This window comes from Apodemus sylvaticus, chromosome 18 (assembly GCF_947179515.1).
Source record: "Apodemus sylvaticus chromosome 18, mApoSyl1.1, whole genome shotgun sequence".
Taxonomy (NCBI): Eukaryota; Metazoa; Chordata; class Mammalia; order Rodentia; family Muridae; genus Apodemus; species Apodemus sylvaticus.
In genome coordinates this window covers 66,560,463-66,587,060 of record NC_067489.1, presented here as the reverse complement: position 1 = coordinate 66,587,060, position 26,598 = coordinate 66,560,463, and the positions used below count along the sequence as shown (strand labels likewise).

At 43.2% G+C, this 26,598-nt stretch overlaps 1 protein-coding gene across 1 annotated transcript; it reads right to left on the bottom strand.

Moving 5' to 3' along the window:
- Positions 1-257: 257 nt before the first annotated feature.
- Lpl (lipoprotein lipase) lies at positions 258-23,345 on the bottom strand. Its single transcript, XM_052162511.1, has 10 exons — positions 23,040-23,345; positions 16,886-17,046; positions 12,939-13,118; positions 10,624-10,735; positions 9,431-9,664; positions 8,536-8,778; positions 5,689-5,809; positions 4,103-4,285; positions 2,793-2,894; positions 258-833 (listed from the first exon to the last, which is right to left on the bottom strand). Coding segments are annotated over exons 1-10 (1,425 nt in total). The 5' UTR covers positions 23,128-23,345; the 3' UTR covers positions 258-832.
- Positions 23,346-26,598: the final 3,253 nt, after the last annotated feature.

The window sequence follows — 26,598 nt, the reverse complement described above, 5'->3', positions numbered from 1 at the left end:
TCATAAAAATTCAAGTCTCTTAAGAATGACTCAGCCTAGGTTTTGTATCTCTGTTGACTTGTACTTTGTCATAGTGGGACCAAGGGCCAGGACTTCATGAGCCATGCCTTCCACTGCTTTTGCCAAGTCACATGGCCCTGGCTACCTTTCTATCTTTCTATCTATCTTTCTTTCTATCTATCTTTCTTTCTATCTATCTTTCTTTCTATCTATCTTTCTTTCTATCTTTCTTTCTTTCTTTCTTTCTTTCTTTCTTTCTTTCTTTCTTTCTTTCTTTCTTTCTTTCTTTCTTTCTTTCTTTCTTTCTTTCGTGGGGGCTATATCCTAATGGTAAAAAAAACTAGTTAACAAAGGCCAGGTGTTTTGACTGCTAAAGGAATGGATTTGACTCATGCCTTAAAACACATTATCTATATTAGACTTCGAGAAAACTTTGAAAAGGTCTCAATTTAATACCTCGGCGTTCTAATGAAAACAAGCGGCTCTTGCTAGTTTTAGACTATGACCAAATGGGTCACATGAAGGGGTCTTACATGATTGGGAACAAATGTTTCCTTCTTAAGGGATATAAGACAGCATGTCTCTCCTGCTTGCTGTCTTCTGATGCTGGAAGACCTTCTATAGGCCATTAGATTCCTCATCCTGGGTTAGCCACCTTTTAATATTTGAGACTGTCTTCTGTTAACTAACGAGATAGAGTTGGGATTAATACTCAGGAAAACCCACTTTCAAACACCCAAACAAGGGTATTTTTTTTTAAATTAAATTTACTTCATTTTCTTCTGTCTTCAAAGAACTCAGATGCTTTCTTCTCTTGTTGCTTTGTCCAGCGTCTGAGGAAAAACAGAAGAAAGGCTATTTAATCATCTGCTTTGTTTTTTACAAATGCATTCCCTCCCCAGCACGGTCATGAGGAAGCAGTGTCCAAGTGACATTCAGAACAGAGCTTGTGTGCTGCAGATAACAGATCTGGAAAAGTAAGTAGTAGCCTCCTGGGGCAATAGACACCCTCGGTGCACATACAGATAGGCCCCCCAGCTCGGCCTCATCTTCAGAAGACCAGGCAATGTGATGACAAAAGTCACGAAGCTTTCCTATGCTCTGAACATAATGAAAAGCCTGCTTCGCCCTTTCTTTGTGAACCTGCTGAGAGTTAACAGGGGACATTAGACTGAGAGTCTGGAGTTGAAAACCTCTGAAGAGCATTGTCTGATTCATAATCCTAAATGTAAAATGCATTTCAAGAAATGGCTTCCTATGTACCTGTTGTTTAGAAATACTACCAACAGACCATTGGACCTTCTCAGATAATTTTTTAGAAACAGGGTTATCTGAGTACTTCATAAATAATTGAAGGTATTTATTCAATTTCTGGGTTTATACTTATTAAAGGGGTCTTTATTTTTATATTCACACATCTACTTAAAGTTGCAGATGGGTGTGGGGAAGGTAGGTGTATCTAAGTGTGTTCCTGTGTATATCTACAGTTTTGTGCTGGAGTCCCCTGTTTCAGAGAGGAGGTAACTATGAAACTGTCTTGGATCTATGGTTGATGAGGGACAAAGTGCTCATGGCTTAGTGGAGATTCCTCCCCTCAGTGAAGAGTCATTTGCCAGCTTAATGCTGGTTAGCTATTCTCCATGCCAAGTTCCTCTTGGGCATTCACAGTGATGTTTGCAATCCATGTGACACCTTCTTTCCATTCATTGCCATACTCCTGTGTTTGTGATGTAAAAACGTACAAAATACCATGTATGTATAGTGACAAAGATTATAAATAAAATTGGTGATCACATGTCAAATGTTACTGATAAGGCCTTATTGGTTTTACTCTGTTTTTGTCTGTTTTTCCTCATCTATACACAATGAGCATATATGCACTGTATTTAGGTAGACGTTTTAAATGATAAGCTCATAATAGGTCTTTAATATTCTTTTTTTTGAAGAGGCTAACTTATAATAATCTAGAAGATAGGATAAAGCAAAAGCAAATGCTCTTTCTAGTGCCCGGTGACTCTGTGACCAGGCTCTGTCATTGGTTCTGTATCACTGCTGCTGCGGCACTATCTAATACCTTCCTTTAATAGGTGTAACCTATTAGCACTTGGGGTCTGGCAGGGGAGCAATGGGGAGGGATATAAACAGCGTCTCCTGAGAGCTTGGGAGAGGAGATGGAAGGTCACATGCTTGGTCTCCACTTAGCACTGACGTGCTGGAAAGATTCTGCTGCCAGCTGCCCTGGGGATTAGCCCCAGAGGTCACGCAGGACAAGCCAGCAGCTGTTTTGAGATAGGAGAACAGTTTCCTGTATTCTTACACCATTTTCTCCCCATATTTGGGGTTTTGACACAGTTTAGGTCTCCCCTGTGGTCCTGCCCTGGAATCTGTGGCTACTGGAGAAAGAAGGTTGACCATGTGACCGCAGGTGATATGAGCTGCTTTGATCCCTGGATATGAACCCTGGGCTGAACCCACAGCCACAGTGTTCCCTGCCCTTCAGATAGCATCTATGTAGCTAAGAGACTTGCAGTGGTGGGAAATGAAGAAGTGAGGACTTGTGCATAATTCAAGAAATAAAAGTTAACTTGTATGTCTGGGATGAAGGTCAGCATAGTGCAAAAGGAAAAGCAGCATTAAAGGGTTAAAAAAAGAAAGATAGCAAGTGAGCATAAGATAAGAAGGAAGGGCTGAGAGAGAAGCCCTGAAGATGGTGACCAAGAGCTGCAGGGTAAAGACCTAGGCGGAGGCCACTTCCGGAAGATGCTTAAAGAGATGTGGTTCGAGATGCTCACCAGCCAGACTTCTTCAGAGACTTGTCATGGCATTTCACAAACACCGCAGAGTCCTTGCCCTTCTGCAGATGAGACACTTTCTCTCTAGCACAGAAGATGACCCTATGGAAAAAAGGAGATGTGAGTGTGCCACACAGAACAACTGTCCACAGCGGGTCGAGACCAATTCCATCGTGTGTAATCACATGGGCTAACTGTGCTGTGAGGTGCTATTTCCACTAGTGAAGGAAACTATTGTGTCATTTGGATCACATCTCATTCAGAAGGTCTGACCAGTAAAGGAGTCACAGAACTCTCTTAGTATTGCTGTAGGGAATTAGGGAGTCAGCCTTCAACTGCTTTGTGAACAAAGACTATGTAGAATTTTTCTATTCATAGGATTTCTAAAAGTTTTTGTCTAAAAGTAAATTTATAATAATAATAATAATAATAATAAATTTCTCAATTCTACTTTAAAGCGTTCCTATCAACGGGTTTGTTCACAAAATCCCTGTACAAGTATGTAAACATTTCAATTCTATGGGGGCTCTTTAGGCAAATTATTTGTTCTATAATTTGTAACTATTTTGTACCTGCAAGAAATAATCCTAGATGAATACATAGATTGCCTTACTTCTGACCCCAGCTCTCATTCCAAATAACCGTGGCAAGTTCAGGGTTTGCGTGGTCCTTACTTCAAATACTATTACTGGCTGAGCATCTCCAACCCCCAAATATAAATTCCTAGATGTTCCAAAATCTCAGTCTTTTTGAGTACCAAAATGATGGCACACGAGGGAAGTTTCATACTTGAGGTGATAGATGGGAGTCAAAATGCACAGTCACTGAAAAGGTTCAAATTACCTCAGACTGTGTGTATAAGAGGACCGTGAAATATATATCTTTTCTGTATCTCTTTACATTTGTGCAACTATTCTAAGATCTAAATAAAGTCCAAACATTTCCATTCCCAAGTGTACAAGTGTGATTGGTACTCAACAAGGTCCTCTCTGTGGCCATGAAAGAATATTTCTGAATCATTTCTGGAATAATTAACTAGGTCCCACAGAGTTGAAAAGGGAAGTTCCTAAGGTTCCCCCTGCATGTTGAAGGCTCTTGAGAGGGTTCCCCCTAGGCACTAACAGAAGCCTGTATGACACAGGTGACACAGGCCCCACAGGCCCCACAGGCCCCACAGGCCCCACAGGCCCCACAGGCCCCACAGGCCCCACAGGCCCCACAGGCCCCACAGGCCCCACAGGCCCCACAGGCCCCACAGGCCCCACAGGCCCCACAGGCCCCACAGGCGGGAGAACAGTCAGCCCCATTACTTTTTCTGAGTCTCCCCGGCTTTCACTCGGATCTTCTCGATGACAAAGCCGGGGCTGCTCCACCAGTCGGACCAGCCGAAGTAGGAGTCGCTCTTCCACTTCAGTTTCATCATCAGCAGTTCTCCGATGTCCACCTCCGTGTAAATCAAGAAGGAGTAGGTTTTATTTGTGGCGACCTCGGGCCTGAGTGAAAATTCCACAAAGTTGGTTACTTCTGGAAATCATCCTTTTTCTCCTCCCTAAATGTAACTAGCTTTATTGTTCAGATAATATTTTAAAAATGCAAAAACATGCCCAAGATGAATGTCAGCAGGATTTGGCTGCTTAAGATCCTGTACCCTCTTTTCTCCTAACACTATAAAGTAGTACAGTTCTTAAGATCCTGAGCCCTCTTTTCTCCTAACACTATAAAGTAGTACAGTTCTTAAGTGGAAAAGGCCATTAGCCAGTTTTCAATTCCTGTACTCCTTTCTAATTTATACATGTGCTCCCTTGACTATAAAATATATACTCAGTCTTCTCCTTCACTCTATGTTCACCATGTTTGCCTACTTTTCAAGAACTAATTCTTAGAATATGTATTGATTTTAATGACAGGATGAATCAGAACTCACATGACCTTTGCCTCAATGATAATTAACAGTTTGTGGTATATAGATCCCATGAACAAGTATGCCACACTTAAATTTTTAAAGAACATTCTATTGAGTATTTCTTTAGGATACATTGTAAAAGAAACCTATTCCTTGTAACCATAGCTATGGAAAATTACTTCCTTGCTGTCTTCCTTGCATGGAAAGTTCTTGCAACCAATGATACAACCAGTAGATGTGTCTTCCTCTCAGTCACTTTATAGACACTGCATTTTAAAGCATGTTTTCACTTAAGAATTATTAAAAGTATCCTGAAATCAATCAATCAATCTATCTATCTATCTATCTATCTATCTATCTATCTATCTATCTATCTATATGTTAGTAAACTGACTTCCTACTACAATTGTTTTGTTTTTTCCTTGGTGACACTGGGACCACATCTCGGTGATAAGTAAGTGTTCTACCTCCCAGCCATGTCCCTACTTCATAATGTTAACTCTTTTTTTGTGAATGTATCTACTTTATCATTGCTTCTTTTTTAAAAAAGTGACCTGGAATGTTTAAGGAAAATACAAATTATAGAGTAAACAAATATAAAAGAGATTAGAAAACAGTGTTTTCTCATATAAAATGGTGCAAGATCTCCATTTTTGAATTCTAATTTCTTTTTCTTCTTTTGATATTTTGAAACAAGGTCTCTCTATATAGATCAGGCTGGCCTTGAACTCACAGAAATCTACCTATCTATGCCTCCTAAGTGTTGGAATTTTAAGGCTTTGATCTACCATACCTGGCTAAATGCTAATTTCTTTAAACTAGAATTTCTTTTCATGACGAGGTGAGGATTAGTGTGCACTTCTGTTTCCCAGATCAAGGGCTCTGGCAAGGAGCAAGGCTGTGGTCTAGCCACAGTTTGGACAGGCCCAGAGATACTCAAGGAGCAAGGCTGCAGCCTAGCCACAGTTTGGAGGCAGGTCCAGAGATACTCACAGGGTGAAGGGAATGTTCTCACTCTCGGCCACTGTGCCGTACAGTGAAATCTCGAAGGCCTGGTTGTGCTGCTTGTCATTCTCAGTTCCAGAAAAGTGAATCTTGACTTGGTAATGGAACACTGTAGGGAAGGACATTGGCACAAGGCATGTCAGCCTGCGTGGAAACATAGCTCCCAAACGATCAAGCAAGTCAGACTCACAGAACATGTCTTCTGAGCACCCAAACAAGAAGACAACATACTGCACCATCTGAAGTGGCTTGGGAATGGTTTCTGTTGAAAGCAGTGCAGACCTTAATGTGCTTTGCAGTGTGGTTATAGTGCAGGTTGGGTTCAACTTCTATCTGGAAGGGACTGCCAGACACACCAGGAAGCTCTCTGTGACCTCCACTCACTGTGGCCACCTTATATGTCTACATCTGTGCCAAACATATTTGGTTGTGTTACTGTTGCCATGTGTGGCCTTGTTTCTTCCCATTTCCTGGGTCCATTGTACCTCCCCTGTCCCTTCTCATCCTGTTCTTTCACCATCCACACCATGAGCGTGTGGCACATACAGTACAGTGAATTACTGTGAACCACTAGAAAAGCCCTGAGGTACAAAGGCAGGTCTCAAATTGTCCTGACTTAGGAAATCCACCAGGAAGCAGGAACTTGAGCTTCTGTATCTCTTCCCTGTTCTTCCCCATCTATCTGCCAAAACCCAATAATAACTATGTCCAAACATAGTTATTGTGACCAACGTGGGGATCATTCTGGTGACTATCCTCTGTAACCCAAGATTCCTATGCATATTTTTTATTACACTGCTGTCTATTAAATGGAATTTCTCTTATGCTGAGACTCAACATTCTTAACTCTAATGGCAAAGAGTGTGTCAAAACTGGATTTTGATGTTACTTTGGATATTTATTTTCCTAAAAAATTTTCAGTATATTTTATTGTGGTTTCTTGTGGTAATCTGTTTAATTTAGCGATTTGTTTTGTTTTAAGTGATGTTGTGTGTGTGTGTGTGTGTGTGTACCCAGCTGGCCTAAAACTCACTATGTAGTTGAAGATGTCCTTGAATTCCTGATTTCCTGCCTATACCTCCCAAGGGCTGGGTATTACAGGTATGCACAACTATGCCAACCCCATTAGCTCATTTTATAATGAAAGTAAATGGCTAGGTAAGCAAAAACAAAAACAAAAAAAACAAAACAAAACAACCAAACCCCATGATTATTCAAATGTAAAGATAAATAAGTCATCTCAAGTCTAAGGCAGTGCTATAGGTCACCCCAGGAGAGGCTGGTACTGGGGATTGTCTATGTGTTTCTAAGAAGTCCAGACAGTAGCGTGGGTGACCCTGGGTAAGCCACCCCCTGTTTTTAGAGTATGGTCTCTTCCTTCTCACACACCTGGTTCTAGAGTTAGAGAAAATGAACGTTATCTTGCAGCCTTCAAGATTTCTTTGAATACCATATGCTCCAATATCTGGGCCACCTGGAATATCTATAGACATATTTTATCTGGGGAAGCTATGTAATAAGTGCCCTTCCTTCAGACTTCAACAGGACTCTGCCAAAGGCAATCTGTCCAAAATCAGTCTCTGACACCAGATATATCTTACAATACAACCTTCTTTTTTCATGTATGCCTTTTGGTCTTGTTCTAAGCAAGAGTCCAAGCTTTAAGTTCAAGGTTGAAATGAGTTCATGGCCAGATGGACATCGAACTTGGCATTCTTGACCCCTAATGTGCTGGCTAGTTGTATGTCAACTTGACACAATCTATAGTCAGTCATCTTAGAGGAGGAAACCCAACTGAGAAAAATGTTTCCATAAGATCAGTCTGCATCCAGCACTTGGAAGGCAGAGGCAGGCAAATTTCTGAGTTTGAGGATAGCCTGGTCTACAGAGAGAGTTCGAGGACAGCCAGGGCTATACAGAGAAACCCTGTCTCGAAAAACCACCACACCACCACCAATAACAACAAAACAATAGTCTGCAGGCAAGTCTGTAGAGTATTTTCTTAATTAATGATTGATGGGGGAAGGGCCCGGCCCATTATGGGTAGTGCTACCTCTGGGCTGGTGGTCCTGGGTTCTACAAGAAAGCAGGCTGAGGAAGCCATAAAGTGGTAGCCATTAAGCAGTACACCTCGGCATCAGCTCCTGTCTCCAGGTTCCTGTCCGGCTTGAGTTCCAGCCCTAACTTCCTCTGCTCATGAACAGTGATGTGGAAGTGTAAGCAGAATAAACTCTTTGTTCCTCAAGTTTCTTTGGTCATGGTATTTCATCTCAGCCATAGTAACCCCAACTAAGACACCTGGAATATTTGAATATTGGTGGTTCTTGACTTCATGTAAAGCAAATTTTCAAAGTGACAAATGATCTATGAAGTTCCAGAGAGTAATTTAGCCTTTGTGGGCTATGTGGTCTTTGTCTCAATCACTTGAGCCTGCCTTAGTGGCAGTGTTAGATATGGAAATGAACATGTTTGACCATGTTCTAATAAAACTTTATTTACAAAAGCAAGTAGTAGACTGAATTGGGCCAAAGGGTTAGAGTTTATAATCTCAAAGTGATGGTTTCAAATCAGCTCTATCCCAGTACTAATGGCTGGTCACAGTTACAGAGAAGGCTGGGCTGTGAATTCAAGACTGAGCACTGGGGTCTTGCTGGTGTAGGACTCTAGAACTAGATGAAGTGGACTAGTGAAAACACTTCTGTATTAACCGAGGCCCAAGTGAGGCTTCGGGACTTAGTAACATCACTTCATTAATTATTCTAATAGACAGACTGGGCCCGTGACAACAGAGATGGCACTAACCAATTCCCCTCCTTCTCACAGCTTCCAGTTTACCTTTGTAGGGCATCTGGGAGCGAGTCTTCAGGTACATCTTGCTGCTTCTCTTGGCTCTGATCTTGTTGATCTCATAGCCTACGTTATTACAGCGATTCTTTCTACAGCTCAGGCAGAGCCCTTTCTCAAAGGCTTCCTTGGAGTTGCACCTGTAGGCCTTGCTGGGGTTTTCTTCATTCAGCAGGGAGTCGATGAAGAGATGAATGGATCGCTCGTGCGAGCACTTCACCAGCTGGTCCACATCTGGGCAGAGAGACACGGGAAGACAGGCTCTGCCTTAAGATGTGTTCTTGGAGGCACCTGCTCACTTTCCTCCTTAACTGTCAAGTTGACCATCAAAAGTTGACAAGCACTTTTGGCCCTTGCCATTTTATATTTATGAATGTTTATGAAACCATAATAGACAACACATGAGGGAAAAGTTGATTCCCTCCAGTTTAACAGAAACTTCCCTTTACTGAAAGTGCCTACTGCTTTTGGTAGACTTTAGGTGCTCCTAAAAGCACAGTTCTAGAAACCACATCATAAAGGGGATAATTGTTAAATTAATAGTTGAGAGGGCAGAGGACAAATTTGGTCCTTGCCGCCTACCCTGTCTGACATAAGGTCTCTTCTTTGTATCCAGGTGAACTGGCCTAGAAGCTTCTAGGAATCTCCTATCTCCCTCCCACCTCACTGTAGGACTGTTGGGATTACAAACACTGGTGTATCTAGCTTTTATGTGGGTTCTGTGATCTAAATTTAGATTCACACATGCTCAGCAAGTGCTTTACCCACTGAGCCATCTTCCCTGCCCACAAGTGGGTACACTGAAACCACACACTGTGGAGATAGGGGACAGGTCATTGAGGCCTAAGCCTCAACCCCACATTTAAGTGACTCGTAGTTTACTCACCTCCAAGTCCTCTCTCTGCAATCACACGGATGGCTTCTCCAATGTTGCATCCTGGCTGGAAAGTGCCTCCATTGGGATAAATGTCAACATGCCCTACTGGTTTCTGGATCCCAATACTTCGACCAGGAGACCCTCTGGTAAATGTGTGTAAGACATCTACAAAATCCGCATCATCAGGAGAAAGGCGACTGGGGGCTTCTGCATACTCAAAGTTAGGCCCAGCCGGATCCAAGCCTTGAGAGGAAAGAAAGAGCCCCATGGATTCTTAAAGTCTGCAGTAAATTTAACCCTTGCATCAGCATCTGCACTGCTGAGTGTAATTGGAAGGCTTTTAATTCCTATCAGCGGGTAGTCTTCACAGTTCGATCTTTCACTGACTAAGAGTCAAAAAAAGTAGGTTGGCATAGCTCTTCTAAAATGGAATCTCTCTCTCTCTCTCTCTCTCTCTCTCTCTCTCTCTCTCTCTCTCTCTCTCTCTCTTCATTCCCTCTCATCTTCCCAGGCTAGCCTTAAACTCTTGATTCTCCTGCCTAAAATTCCACAGTGCTCTGATTACAGTTGTACGTCAATGAAGCCCACATATTTGAGTTTCCCTCACCCCCTATCTCTCCCCAAATGCTCCTGTTACTAGGATGGCTTTAAACACACACTGTAGCTGCCAATGACTTTGAACTTGTTGTCTTCACATTCCAAGTATTAGTATTACAAGCATGCACCATCAGGCCTAACGTGCATCTATCTCTTCAACTGGCCAATCTACAGAGATTTTTCACACCTAATGGCCCGATGTCTTCTTATAGATTTTTTCTGAATCTGAGAAGACCATTAATCACTGATCAATTCCTGTTTCCTTTCCTCTACACCAAACCATTTATAGCCACTTCCTAGATGATTGCTGTTTTATTCCAAAGCTTTCTAGAATCAGCCCTTGTTAGTCTCCCTGGTGTTATGTGAGAGGGAAACCTCTTTGGAACAGAGGAATGTATGGGTCTCTGTGCTTAGTGCTCTTGTGTACTCCTGTGTCACAGCTAGTAGGTGGAAAGCTAGAGCTCAGACAAGAGAAGACGGACATTGGGCACACACCCCTCTGCCACATGCGTGGTTGTCTAGTGGGAGCAGCTCGGGTTCTCTTTCAGAATGGTGGTCATGTTGCTTCTCGTGATAAATGAACAAAACGACAAAATGCCTCTTACCAGTAATTCTATTGACCTTCTTGTTGGTTAGACTTCCCGCCACGCCGGCAGCGTGGGCTCCAAGGCTGTACCCTAAGAGGTGGACGTTGTCCAGGGGGTAGTTAAACTCCTCCTGGGGGATGATAAATGGAAAATGTCTTGGTGTGTGGTCAAACATCAAAACTAAAAGTGGTAAAAATGAAAATAAGTGTTGGTTTTAGAAGATTTGCACTACTGCAAATGAATTCTAGTGATTTAATGTTATACCTAAAAGAGACAAATACTCTGTGGTGTTGAGACTTTTTTCTTTAATGACAGTTTGAAACTACGAATTTTTTCCAAACATCTAAAACTTTATTTGGTATGTATGTGTATATATGCCTGTGTATGTGTATTATATATATATATATGTATATATATATGTATATGTATATATGTATATGTGTATATGTGTATATGTGTATATATGTATATCTGTATATATGTATGTATATATACACACATATAATATATATTCTACATAGTAGATACACACACATATATGTATATATATACTATTTAAGTGTATATATAAACTTTTGCACATTATCTGCTTGTCCAAATATCCTGCATCCTACTATTCCTTGACGTTAGCCAATCCATGACTAAAGCAGAGAACACAAAAGGAAGAGATCACGGCATATATAGCTCAGCTTTCTGTATCAACAGATGTGGTGGTTTGAATGAGAATGGCCTCCATAGGCTCATGTATTTAAATGCTTGGTCCTCAGTAGTGGAACTTTGGGAAGCATTAGGAGGCGTGTCCTTGTTGGAGGGAGTGTGTCACTGGGGGGGGGGGGGTAGGTTTTGAGGTTTCAAAAGCCCACACCATTCCCAGTGTCTCTGACTGCCAGGTGGCTGTACTTGGAGATGTGAGCACCATGCCTGCTACTGCCATGCTCCCTGCCAGGACGCTCAAGCACTCTAGCTCTCTGAAGCCCTGGGTCCCAAATTAAATGCTTTGTTTTCTAAGTTGCCTGGGTCATGGTGTTTTATCATCCCAATAGAAAATCAACTAAGATGACAAGTAAGAAGCCTGTCTAGAAGGATCTAGAAGCGATCTATTTCTTCCAAGTTCATTTGTGTGACTAACAAAAAAAGCCAAGAAAAGAATTTTTGTTTTTTGATGGTTAATCCAATAAAGGTAGCATAGCTTTTTTGCATGCAATTCCCTGGTTGAAATAATTTGGCTCTATGAGAGTACTAGCTTACATTGTGGTAAGAATGACTAGATCATACAACTAATAAATCATCCTGCCCTGTCACATCCTTTGATATTTCAGTGAATAGATCTTTAGCTATTTAGTTAAAAAACAAACAGACAAACAACAAACAAAAACAAAAAACAAGACAAATAAAAAAAACCCTTCAAAGTTAGCTCATAGAGTCTGGTCCCCAAGAGAAGGAAGTGGGTTAAAATCTGTAGGCAAGTCCAATTCTGGACCCTTCCTATCTCATGTCCTATATGTCCCCCGCAACTGTCTTTCTGCCTCAGTTTATTTCTGCCCCAAACCATGAGGGTGGCTATATGGATCTGAACTACTCTAAGAGCCAAACGCTGTTAACTGTTTTGTTAGAAGTTGGTAGTTTAACAAGAGTCAAAGCAGGGTACAAATACACATGCCAGCCAGCTGAAGGGAAAAGAGGTGGCTGAACTTGCCGTCTTGCCTATGTCCTAAAAATCAGGGCTTTTCCTTATTCTACCCTCTTGGTTCTTAGTCCCAATAGATCTGTTCACTAAAATATCAAAGGACAGGGCAGGGCAGGGCAGGGCAGGATGATTTATTAGCTGTATAATGTAGTCATTCTTACCTGTGGTGGTTTGAATATGCTTGACCCAGAGAGTGGCACTATTAGGAGGTGTGGCCTTGTTGGAGGAGGTGTGTCACTGTGTGGGGTGGGCAAAGAGAGCTTCCTCCCAGCTGCCTAAGGGTGCCAGTCTCCTTTTGACTGCCTTAGGATCAAGAAGTAGAACCCCTGGCTCTAGCATCATGTCGGTCTGCATGCTGTCATGCTTTCTCCACGATAATGGACTGAATCTCTGAAACTGTGAGCCAGCCCCAATTAAACAGTGTCCACTATAAGAGTTGCCTTGGTCATGGTGTCTCTTCACAGCAATAAAAGCCAAACCAAGACATTGCCTCAATGTAAAAATGTTCTTGTGAAAATTTGAAATGCTTTAGAAAACATCTTACATCTCAGAGAAAGGAAAGAAGATAAAACAAAAATCAGCCATGTGTCTAGCTCTAACCAAGAGTGTTACCCTACACACAGAAGGCTCCTTCTTCCAGTCTTACCTCCATCCAGTTGATGAATCTGGCCACATCATTTCCCACCAGCTTGGTGTAGCCAGCTGATACTGGATAATGTTGCTGGGCCCGATACAACCAGTCTACTACAATGACGTTGGAGTCAGGCTCTCTCTTGTACAGGGCGGCCACAAGTTTGGGCACCCAACTCTCATACATTCCAGTGACCTGAAAAGTACAATACAGGATTTCTTCTGACTATAATTCATTACAAATATGACAAGCATCTATGTGAAATGAAAAATACAAACATTCATGGAAGCCATTGGCTCAGACTGAAAACTCAAGCCTCAAGGGGAACTCTGATTCTTTCCTATTCCTTCTCCTTCCAGGGCAAATGTACCAGGGAAAGTGCTGGCTTCAGGAACAGCAGACTGGAGATTATCTTGCTTTAAAAAGTTACGTTTTATCAATTAGTTAGACTTTAACAGTTTACACTATTCAAAAAAAAAAAAGATCAGGGTCAACGTATTCAACATTTATAGCCAAATTATACACTTTTAGAAAAGAAATGTTGTTTAATTACTTCTAATTAAGTTAGGAAATGTTTCCCAGAAGGCCAGGCCTGCTGGGCATGTCTGTAATTTTGGCAACGTTGGAGAGTAATGGAAGAGTTAAGTTCATGACCTGCCTCAGCTACAGAATGATTTCAGGAGCAGCCATGGGGATCTTAGTAAGGCTGCCTCAAATACAAAAGTGGAGAGATAGCTGGGGCCATTGTACAGTGGCAAGGACTTAGCTTGCATGCGCAGAAAGCGCCCAAGGCTCAACATTCAAAACTGCATAGTAAGAAAAAGGAAGATCTTTTTAAGAGATTCAAATGCGCTGCTTATAAAGAATGGTTCGCACATGCAAGCCATTTGCTAAGGATGTTAGCGTCAGGTCACATTGCAGCCACAGTAAAGGCTACCGACTGTTGAACTTAGAACACTTCGGCAAATATGTTTAAGGCAGCTTTTAATGGAGACCTACAAAAACCAACAGAGCAAAGGGACCCTTGGATACCCAAATCTACTGACTCCATTTGGAGTTTTACACTTAAATGGCGAGTTCTTTTAGACTCGTGTTTTATTGTTTATGCATTTATTAGACTAAAATACCCAAATATGAACTTTGCTTCATCCCTGCACTAGACAAACTATACAACCTAGTTTCACCTAGTTTCTGTGCCCTTTGTTGGGGCAAGGCCAGCCCGAGAGATATGGATTGTAGTTCTACCTCTCCTATTAATCAGTTCTGCAAACTAACTTCAGCCTTCCTGGGACACCTGTATCAGAAAGCTGGCTCAGAATAGCTCAAAGCTCTAGCATAGATTTCCACTTGTGACCAGTGGTTCCTGATCTCCTTGGGGGCCAGCTCTGCAACTGTTTTAAGCCTGGAGAGAAAGCAAAGAAGAAACGATACAAAGTTGATGTCAGCCCACCCAAAGCCCAATTAAGCCGCTTTGAACAGGTCTCAGCCAGGATACTTCAAGCTGGGGTTGAGAGTGTGTCTTTGAACACACGTAGACTGTCCTAATCACCCTTCCTGACCGCTACACCGACTTCCATCTGCAGCTCCCGCAGAAGATCAGGAGAAGACAGTGTCATATCTTCAGAACTCAATGTTAATTGCACTGACTCCTTCCCACCTCCAAATGAAAACCAGCAAGTGCAGAGCTCCAGTGGGAGTGGGCGGCTCTCCTGACGTGACAGAAGACTCCTGACTTCCCTGAGTCTGTACCCTTGAGTGACCTGGAAGCTTATCTCGGATAAGCTGTTTGTTCTAGGTTCTGTTGTACCTTTTTCTATATCAGTGTTTCCAAGCTAGGCAGTCTGGAAAAAGGCAGGTGACCGACTTACCTGCACTGCTGGGTACTTGGATTAACTCAGTAGCAACTCCTCTAACCTTTTTTTGATTCAACATGAAATACAAATGAAAGAAACAAAAGGGGTTGAGGGAGCTGTGCACTGTCCTCTTCTTGGAAAAGGTCTTTTTCTTTCTAGATTTCTCTTCTTACAAGCCTGAGTCAGACAAACCTCTGAACCAGAGCCCACGCTGCTGCCTGCAGCAGGTGTTTTGACTGAACCCAGCCAGCGTTTGCTCAGATAACCCAGGATCAGCTGGCTTTATTACGGCTGTGGACAAGGCAAGCTCGAGGGATAGGGAAACACAGCTGGTCCGACCAGAAACCTCTCCTGAGGCTAGCACTCAAAACACCAAGATACGTGACCTGAAGAGCTCAGGTGCGTTTATGAGGCAATAGGACCAGGGGCAGCAGCTGACACTGTGTCTATGCCCCACATTAGTCATGTTACCTTATAAGGGAAGGTAAGTCTCCCAGCCCCTCTGCAACTTTCTAAAGCACTAATTCTTTCAGCAGTCAGACTGAGATGAGTAAGGGTTGAGACTTGGAGTTGCTTCCCATGCATAAGTGAGTTAAACTTCTTGGAAAGCATTAAGTGCCAAACTATGTACATCCAATTGTCTCCAAAGACCTCAAATATAAAGATATTTAACATAACTTATAGTTTATGTTAGGGACTTAGACTTTCATTGTATGCTATATACCATACTATTTTCAGTCTAGTAAATGATACTTTAAAAACAAAAACATCTGTATGGTCTTGCTGTTGACATATCCATAGAAGTTATAAATGATTGCAATAACACAATCACTTCAGCATTTGGGAAGAGATATCTGTATTGGTTGTATATTGCTTTTTCCCATTTCTCATTGGAATTCAGTATCCAGCTATAACATTCAAAAGCTGCATCTAAACAGGAAGATGATGCATCTTTAACCATCTATTTTATATAAATTATGTTTAATATATAATGCAACCTGCTCACTAGGAGCTGAAAATTGTAAAAGTAAATTAAAATATTCACATAACAGGACCATGGGAAGCAACTATTTGGCATATTTGGGAGGGGCTATTTATGAATATTTTAAATAAGTAGCTTTAACCACAGCTTGTATTTTTGCTCCTCTCCTGTGTGTGTGTGTGTATGTGTGTGTGTATGTGTGTGTGTGTGTGTCTGGATGAGTACATGTGGGACATCCTGAGGTATTGCTCTTCGGGGGATATCCACCTTGCTTTTCGAGATGGGAATCTCGATCAGACATTGGCCAAGTAGCTAGCTTGGCTTGCCAGTGAGTTCCACAGATCTCTCTGCCTGTGCCTCCTTGGAATTATAACGCGATGCCCCCATGCCCTGTTTTTTATTTACTTATTTTTTAAGCGCCTGAATAGAACTCAGGTAAATACTTTACAGCCTGAACTACCTCCATAAGAATGTTCTCCAGCCTTCTTCCATGACAGTTCTCTGGTAAACTCCCTTAAGTTTGTAACTGGGGCAAATTGGAAACAGAGGGGCCTTAGTGAAGTGTAGATGAAGCCCTTTGTTTTACACTAGGTTAGTAAGAAGAGGCCTAGAGATGGCAAATGTTTGCTCGAGTCACAGGGCTGGAGAGCAGCCAAGAGGCTCCTGAACAGCTTTTCTGCTCTGGCCTGCTTTGCTCTCACAGCTGACCTTCAGGAAAGAGACTCTGGTGAATGCATGAATGCATGAAAGAATGAATGAATGAATGAATGAATGAATGAACAGATCTTTTCCTGATTCTGGGGTAGCTCATCCTGTATGTATCAGGATCATGCCAGGCTTCCGCTGGCTTCCCGACACTGTAACATGTCCTTGTCTTGTCTTGAGTGGAACATTTCACCTCTGTAAATGATCCAAGGGTAGCAGACTGGCACTGTGTTGAAACAAAGGTGGGCACCAGCATGGGGAAGGATTCATGAACTTGGGACTATTGGGGCTACCATGGACCAGGATCACCTCTATCCAAGTTCAGAAGGAAGCTGTCAGAGTAGACAAATACAGATGGTGGGTTTCCAGTAGCTGGGATCTGAGTGACCCTAACCCTCTCTTCACTCCTGAATCGCTCTTACCGTCCATCCATGGATCACCACGAAGGTCTTACTGCTGTGGTTGAAGTGGCAGTTAGACACAGAGTCTGCTAGTCCAGGAATGAGATGACAAGTGTCCTCAGCTGTGTCCTCGGGGGTCCTTAGGGAAAATTTACTTTCGATGTCTGCAAAATTTCTTCCCACTACAGGAAAGGAAATTGGAGGGGTTATTTGGTTTTACTCAGGACCGACAGGTTTTAGACTCACATGCAGCCAATGCCAACAACACCCTTGATTTTTCTAAAGCAGGTTTTCATAAAGGAATATGGGTCTGTGCAGGAATGAGGACCTGAGACCCGAACACCAGAGCCCACATAAATGCTGGGTGGGTGTGGTGACCTGCCTGTAACTGCAGCCTCACAAGGCAGAGGCGGGATCTTCTCAGTGAACTGTGGTAGCAGCCTTATTGGTGAGCCCTGGGTTTGATTCTAAGACCCTACCTCAAAAGAATAAGGTGAAAGAGTGATCAAGAACAGCCTCCCTCAGCCTCAGGCCTCCATATGCGAACGTACACACGTGCATCTGCACACACGCAAACAGTATACACTACTGTACACACCTGTACATAAGAATATTATGTAAAGAATATTTTAAAAAAGAAAAGAATGTAGCTTGTAAGAGAATGCCTGATGTCCCACTGGTGACAGTGTGGACAGAGATGACCTTAACTGTGACTTAAGCAATCTGACTGCCAGCCCTTGTTGCTCTCAGTCCCCGTCCAGTTAGGGAGTATGTGGGTGTGCACTTAATTCACACAAGTGAACTACGATGTAGAAATTCTGTAATTTCATCATGTCTCAAGTGACTTGGCCAAGATGGGAAAGACAAGGTGGACTAGCGCTCAGGACTTCCGGTTCAAGTTCAGAGTTTATGCTCCCGAAGAGCACTGCGCGTACATCCCACGTGGCATGGTTCCTGTTACGTTTTCAGTTATTCCACTTTCTTTAAATATATGATTATTATATTTATCTAAGGTTTTCCCATGAGAACACAATCACTCATTTGAAGGAAGGACTCCCCCCACCTACCCAATACATTCTCCAGGGAGCTCTCCTCTTCCTTTTGCCTTTAGAACATTTCACACAAAGTTAGACCGTTAAAATTAGGGCAAACTCTTAGCTAGGTGGTGGGAGCAAATGCCTTTAATCCCAGAACTTGGAAGTCAGAGGCAGGCAGGTCTCTGTGAGCTTGAGGCCAGCCTGGTCTACACAGTGAGGTTTGTGACACCCAGGGCTACACAGAGAAACCACGCCTCAAAAATCCAAAATAAATAAGTGACAGTAAATCTGCTTGTAGAATGAGCTTGGTCTCCTTCTTCACAGTAAATCGTGAACTGGATGAGATGAGGAGAGAAGGTAAACCTAGATTTTGAAACTATTGACATGTATCTAAATGATGATAATCCTTATTATTTATAGAAAGAAAAACTGGTAAGTTGCTAATATAATCAGATCCTTTTCAGGAAACAGATCACAGAGGAGTTAGGAACAGTTACTTAATTCTTGGTCAATTTATAGACACAGACTATTTACTATAATATATATACATATATATGTATATATATATATATTTATATATATATATAATTAGAAAGTTTCTCTTTTAAAATTGTCAGGAAATGAACAATTGAGATAATTAAGACACTACATGTCTCCATATAAATATATTCCTTTTTTTACAAGTAAAAATTGAAACCTCTAATTTCAAACTAACATTGCAAAAGCCAAGCCAAGAAGGACAGTGAGAAGGATTTGCTGAGAGCGAAAGCGTGGGCACTGTAGCTGGGTTCCTCGTGCGGTTATCTGAGCACTGGCGGGCCTTTTCTTCTTAAAGATCATGTTTAAATGTTGCGGTTAGTGTCTGAGGGATTCATGACAAGCAGTGGTTCAGTCATGCATGTGCACACATACACACACACAAGCAAATCTGTACTACCTAAAACACAGGAGCTGCTTCTTAATAATTATATTTGCTAGAAATAAATGAGTTTCACAATAATAACTAAATACGCTGAATGCATTTATCCAACTCAGAGACCGTGCTAAACGCCTGGTCTTTAAAGCTCTTAATAATGCACCGCATTTATCCTGCTACCAAGACTATGGAGCAAACCCGATCTTATCTGGCGACTCAGTCAGTCTTCCTCCTTCTAAACCGGAAAACACTGTTAACTTCACTAGCTGGCAAAAAAGAATATTATGTGCCAGCTTTAACCTAATTAATCTAATTAATCTGCTGTTAACCTAATTAATCTGATTCTGCCCAACAAGTTATTTTAATTTTAGAAAGTGTTTTACAAAATATAAAAGTAATCTGCTTTCTCTCTGTCTCTCTGTCTCTCTGTCTCTCTCTCTCTCTCTCAACGGAGAGAGCGCGGAGGTTGGACTCAGTTCTCGCCTTCCACCCTGTGTGATCTGGGGATAAAGGTGAGGTCGCCTGGCTTTCGTACAGTCTTAATCTGCTAAGCCATCTAGCCAGCCTGATTATCAGTCTTTTTCAACCAGAGGCGACTGAACGATCCAGCAGACAAGCTCCCTTACGTTCTACCATTGCTGTGTTAGAAGATGACCTTACGATGACCTTGAGCGCCTCCAGAAATGCCAGTCTCTTGTGGCCTCCTTTACCCTAGAATTTAGCAAGTTAGTGGCCGTGCTGATTTTTGAAATGGCCACGGAAATTCTCTGAAATGATTAAGGCTGACTTTGAATGTTTCTATAAAAAAAAAAAAATCCAGTTTATCATGGAGATCATATGCAGGGCTCAGGTTGGATACCATAGGGCCATCATGTCTACTGGACCCACTGGTGGACGAGAAGAGGCAGGAATTCATCCACCATCACACAGTCTGCACACGTGAAGTTTCCTTTTAGTTTTAATGGGAAGTGTGTGTGTGTGTGTGTGTGTATGTGTAGTTTTCATATAAAATAGTGCTGTTTAATGAGCAAGGCAATACTTTTAATTTTAAGACCTTTCTGCTGCTTAGTTTGTGCAGAAGGAATTTTTCATATTGCAGGTTAGCGTTTGCTGCTCTTTAAGAATGTCTCAGTATCCTAACGATTTCCCAACCTCTGTTGTCCCCGAAGCAGAGACTGACAGGAGCACGTAGAGACAGGTGAAGAGATGAACCCCAGGCGTGCTCCCATGAGTAGGTTTCATCATCAAGGTGCACTCTGGGTTGACTTCTGGAGTGTCAGGTGAGCTTGACTAATCTGAGGTGACTGTTGCTATGGAAACTAGGAAATTTGTCAGTGACTCTGCATTCATCCGATTGTGCTGCCTTTTGCTATTTTCCTAGGAAAATTAAGTCCAACATGGAAAAAGAGAAGGGAAGGAAGGAAGAGAAGGGGAGGACTGACTGAGGAAGTGAGGAAGACGAGAAAGAATGAAGGAGAGAGACAGAGGTCTATCCTTCAAAGGCTTCCATCTTGAATTTGACCCAATACAGTAACACTACCCTGACAACTGCGACTACCCAGACAAGTCCTCGTTACACACTGGGGTGATGTGTTTATATAGGCAAATCAGAAGGTAATGTGTTCCCTTTACTGTGTAATCTTTATTCCTACATTTTCAAAAAGACAGCTCAAATGTAGTGTATAACAAAGAAAAGAAATTTGTCCTCACATGGATAATAGTCACAGAAATGAAATTAGGCTTAGTCAAATCACCATAGAGAGGGTGGGGTTAGGTAGAGGGACAATACTGCTGTCAGAAAAAGTAGCAAGAAAGTAAGAGGTGACACTGAAAACCAATAGACGCTGTCAGAGGAGGAGCATCAAGTGTCTGAAGACTGGGAAGAACTCAGTCACCATCACAATACGGTTTTCTCAGATCTCTCTCTCTCTCTCTCTCTCTCTCTCTCACACACACACACACACACACACACACACTACCATGCAGCCTTGGTGATGATGTGGTCAGAGGAAAGGGGACAGGACCCCCTGAAATGTTTTCATCGATTCCACTGGACAATCTGACAGAACAGAGTCAGTCAAGGAGTCTAAAGTCTCCTCTACAACGCAGCAGTAAAGGGAGGCTGTGCTAAAAATACACTCTGTCAAAGGCCCTGAACATCTTTCCATGTCGACTCTTCCCCCACTTGTCTCCCCACACCTTTCAATGCTGCTATTAATCAATCACTCTCTTGTCAAGCTCTTTCCCAATGCCATCTCCCAGTTATTTAACTCTAATATTAACCTCAAGGGAGCACTGTGGCTGAGGGAAGGGCTTCACGGAGGAGCAGGGCCCTCTATGCTCCCTCCCTTAGCCCTCTGCTTTCCTGCCTGGGACCAGGAGAGCCTGCAGGGGCTCCAGGAAGAAGCCAAGGGCAATGCCTCTCAAACTCATACACTATTCTCGGGAAAAAAAATCAAGAGTGAACAAGGAACCGGGGAGCCCAGAGCTGGGATCACTCGTGTGAATCCCTATGTGAACTCATTTGTGGGACAAAGAGCTAGGCCTGCTGTGGTAGAAGAAGCCCTCTGTAAAGGGCGGTAGAGAGAATAGAACGATGATAAGAGGAAATCATTTCACATCTCTTTAAGAGTAATATTCCTCAAATACATTTTATTGATAGGAAAATCAGGTATTGACTAAAATCCAAAATTAGTATTTAATTACTTAGATGTCCCTTTAAATCAAAGTATAAAGGAGTGCCCCAGGGCACTTTTGAGTCTTGCCAACTTTCCTAATGAGAGGTTATGCAGCTAAACCCAGAAGGGTGACACTAAGCAGCAGAGAAGCTGGGTCCACAGCTTCTAAAGGAACCGTTAGCAAAACCTAAAAATGTGGACGACCTTTTCTATGGGAGTTTACGGTAAAAGTCATGTTATACTGTGGTGTACTTTCTGAAATGTGAATTGAAAGTTTGCTCCTAGTTTCTTAACCAGAGATGCAAATTAGGTAGAAAGACAACCTGCCACCTGAGAGGGAGAATCTCCAGGATCCTAAAACCACGCGACAATGTGTGGACTCTCTTTCCTTTGATAACAAGACATTTACAACTATACGCAGAAATAAAAGCGAGTTTTTAGCTGCAGTCATAGACTGGAATTAGGCTGCGGACGTGCCACCTTAGAGCACCTCCAGGGGACACCACCCTAGTGGCGATTCCACCAGCAGCAACACAAGGAAACTCCAGCCTTCTTTTATGACTTCTCGATTGTGGGCCGGTCTCCACTTCAAGGCCATAAAGCAACTCTGACCCTAGGTCTTCTCTAGGCAGAGAGAGCAAGCAGAGCTGTGGAGGTGACCGCTTTCGGGGCCAGAGTGGTGAAAGCGACCGCCCTTAGGCTCTAGAAAACCCCACGTGCTCTCAGCTAGCTGAGCGCCTTGCTTAGGGTGAGCCTCTCTTAGGACAGCAAGGACAGGACACAGAGCTGAACTGGCAACCTCTAAGCCACAGGCTCCAGTCGGCTGGTGGCTGAGCCTGGTTTTCTGCAGGGTCGGCTCTTGGGGCTTTCTTGGGTACTGAGCAAAGCCGAGCGCAAGGAACCGCTTGCAGGACACCAGTTCCCAGGACTCCGCGCCAGCCACGCGTTTCCCGGCGCCACCGCGCACTCCCACTGTAGCTCACAGCTCCCCGCCGAGAGCGGCAGTGCCCTGTGAAGATGGATTGCACACAACGCGTCCTCCCACCCGCACCCTCGATGGGGACACACTCGGTTCACTCTTCCCGCCTCCAGAGGGGTCTAACCCGCAGTCCCAGCAAAGTTAGGGTCACCTTGGTCCACGTGCCCTGCATTCAGCACCCCTACTCCCGACGGGGATGTTACCACCAGTCACTACAGCTTCGCTGGACCTCTGCGTCTCCCTATCCTACGCGCCACACACCCCCGCGCCCCCGCCGTTCCCTACGATGGCCGGTGGCGGGAGAGAGCTGGGGACAGAGCGGGAACTCGGGAGAAAGAGGAAAAAAAGCGGGACCCGAAGTTGCTGCAGCGCGAAAGGAGGCAGAGTCTCTCCTTTCTCCTCCTAGAGTCCACTCCAGCCACCCTTCCCGGGAATCTCTTTGGCTACTGCGCTTGGGAGACCCAGTGCAGGTCCTTTCCAACTTTCTCCCTTCCATCTGAAGATGGAGAAAGAGTGGTCCGGTCCTAGTCTGCAGGTGGAGGGGGAGTTGGCGCACAAAACGTACCGTCTGCTGCGGCCACCCCTCCGCGGAAGGCGGTCAAACTCTGGAGCCAAACTCCCAGGGCCACTAGGAGCAGGGCTTTGCTCTCCATCTCCGGGCGCGCCCTTCTGCTTTGCTGCTGGAGCTGCGCGGCACGGGCAGTCAGGCGGGCGCGGATCGGCGTTGCAAAGGATTGAGCCGGAGGCGCCAGAGGACTGGAGCGCGGTGGAGCGCCGCAGGGCAAGTCACCCTTTAAAGGGGAGGGCTGAACAGCTAAGGGGCAGAATTCCTTGGAGGAGGAGGAGGAGGAATCGAGTCTGACACTGTTTCCACTGCACAGCTGTTTAAGTGACTGGAAATATGCAAATAAGCCTCATCACCTATTGGCTATAAAATCATAAGTTGGGGGGAGGACTCTAAATTCACTTTCAAATATTTGAGCAAACTGTAACGAGCCTCAACGGTGCCAACGAGAAGAAGGGGAAAGGGCAGGAGGAAAAGCTTGCCCGTCGTTTAGGCTCCAGTTTGCCTACCCCAAGGAATCTGATCCCTAGGGACCCCGAAGGGCAGGGAGGAGGGATTTACGCTCATTTATGTTAAGTAGTCTATGATCAGTTTTCTGAGGGGAAGGAGTTTTGCTTTTAAACAACGTTTGCCCAACACTTCCACCCCCTCCTTTGATAAATCTTTGTTAAACTTGAGAGACCCTTTCAAACGTAACCCCCACCCCACCCCCCAGTCCTCACGTGCCAAAGGAACCTTAGGACACAATGCTCTGCGCCTGGTGCCTGCACGGTCTGCTTTTTATCTTGGCAATATGGATTCCCTTCTGTGGTAGAAGAAAAGACCCACTTGCTTTAACAAGTTTCTAATTTTTGCCTTATGTAAATTGTACTCGATCCTTTAATTCAGCAAGAAACTCAAGAATAACATCTCTTTTCAGAGGCAGAAAGTCGAGGTCAAATATTTTAAGCTATCCTGGATTTTCAGTGGGAGAAGCCTTGCCAAATGACCATTCCAAACCAACAAAGGCAGTCCATAGATTAGTGATGTTTCAGGGTAGGGGATATGGGTGCTGGGGGTGTGGGTGAGGAGCAAGAGAGAAATATTCACAATATTCTATTGTGCTTATCTTTGTACAACTATGTAGGTGCATTAATATTAAATTGTACTCTGTACAATTTAATATTAATTAAATTAAAGGTGAATACTAAGCTTTTGCAAGGTGGATTAGCATACGTTTGTAGAAAAGCAAGAAAAATAAAATCACATCATATGCTGTGCTCACCTGCAAGTACCTTTTTAAATGAAGAAGGTATTGATTAGCTAGGAGAAAACAATAAACTTTAAATTCCCCACCTTAATGCTGAGAAACCACATTAAAAAAAATTAGTTCTCTTTACTGACCTCAGTGTTTTTAAGAGTTCCCCCCCCCCTCACTCTACACACACACACACACACACACGTTAAGGGGATAAAAAAACTCTATAGTTTAATATAGGCCCACTTTGTAAATTTCTCACAACTATCAAATAAAAGCCCAGCATGCTCTTCTGTGGGTGAATCCCAGCCTGGTCTCAGCACCCCAGCTTGCACTGCGATCCTTAGACAGTGCGTCGTCCACCTTCACATTGCTGGCTCCAGAGTATGTGGCAAATCGTGAAAACTGGCAAGAGTGAAGCCCCACGGAACAGCTTTGGAAATGGCAGCGATACTCCAGGCCAGAGAACTAGACTGTGGCCAACCTCCAAGAGAAATATATAGGAAGCTCTAATTTTAAAACAGGACAGTGGCATAAAAGACATTAAAACAGAAGTGCAGAAATACTTGGTGTTTTATCTAGAATAGCCACACAGTCTTGTTTCAAGCATAAAAGTCATTTGATCAGACTCTAAACCGACCTGCACGGCTACCTGTAACTTTTAGAGAACATCAAGATTTTATGAGATTAAGGGGCAAAGGGGCATCTGACACAATTCATCTTAAAAATGACTCCCCAGTTAACTAATCATAGAAAACACTCAAGAGTTGGGAAACACATACATATCTACAGTTTGTTGTTTTTGCTGTTATATGTGAACCTGATTTATACTGGCCTATATTGTCACTTTACACAACCAGTAAGGTGCAGAGATTTCCAAGAAGAACTAACACGGAATTCAGACATGCTGGCTGCTCTCCCGGGGACAAGTGGTGGGCAGGTGGGTGTGGCGGTCACACTTGGTCATGATTGGTTATGATGGCCTTGGTCAGGTGCCCTAGTTCTCCCTGCAGACGCTGACATGAGCTCCAGGTCAGGATCCTGTGTGCTTTTGACAAGTCTGATGCCCAACGTTCCACAAGGTTATTTGGTCATGCATAGCTTGAGGCGTGCCTTTTTCTAAAATTGACTTTATCTTTGTAATAGACTAAAAAAAAAAAAGTTATGTTTGAACAAGCTGAGCATTTTTAAATGTTAAAAAAAAAAATGGTTCCCTTAGGGTAGGGCACTTTGGCATCTGCTATAGTTAAAAGCGGTGTGAGTATAAAAACCAAATATGTATGGCTTACAAAACACTGAAATTCTAGATGTTAAGTGATGAGTTATTTCTCTACCACTGAAACGAGCCAATTCAAGCCAGATTAGATTATATTAATGCAAATTTATTGGGAAGCTGCTCTTAGTGAGTTCACTGGTCCCAAGGATGGAGGCCAGGGGAATGGTCAAGGGGAGGCAGGCAGGGAGTAAGAAAGAGAAAAAGGGCTTGTGTCCAGCAAAAGAAGAAGAGGGAGAGGGAGAGGGAGGAAGGGACGCAAAATGTCTCGATTTTATATGGAAGAGCTTCTGGGGGGAAGGGCAGCCCAGCACCCGACTGGAATGTTCAGGGGTGGGGGCAGGGTGTACCCTGTAGGGAGTGAGGGATGCTGGGAGAACCTAGAGGCCAGGTCTGCTTTTATATGTAAAATATGCACCTTAGTCCCTTGTTTGGGGGTAGGGGTGGGTCCAAAACCAAACAGTAAGGAAATATTGTTTGTTCCTCTGATTGTCTATCTGTCATAGTTTTGATTGACTGCTTGCTATTTACACATTGGGCAGTTTTCATCCTCATGCATTTAGTGATTTTAGCTATAACAGAGCTTAAAAACACTCCCATATTACAGATGGGAGAAAATGAAATTCCCCAAAGATTAAACAATATCCCCAAATCACAAAGCGTACCTCGTCTGTTTGGTGGTTTCAGGAGCAAAAGGTAATGTGCTAATTTTTAAGATTTTAATTGAAAACTAAAAAGGGAAGCAGACTTTTTTTGTACATGCAGGTTTTGGGTCAGATGCTATTCTATGTTTTCTTGCTAAAATGAAAATATGATGAAATGTCTAAATAAGGTTGAAAGAGCATTGTGCGAGCATGCGGCTGATGAATAGAATATGCATTGAATATGAGAACAACATGCCTAACACAAATCTAAAGATACAAACTAATAAATGTACGAATACTTTAGGGCTGGAAAGAAGACTTTGTAATGGCTAAGAACACTGGCTGCCCTTCTGGAGAGCCTGTGCTTGATTCCTAGAACCCAGGCAGTGGCCCACACCATCTGAA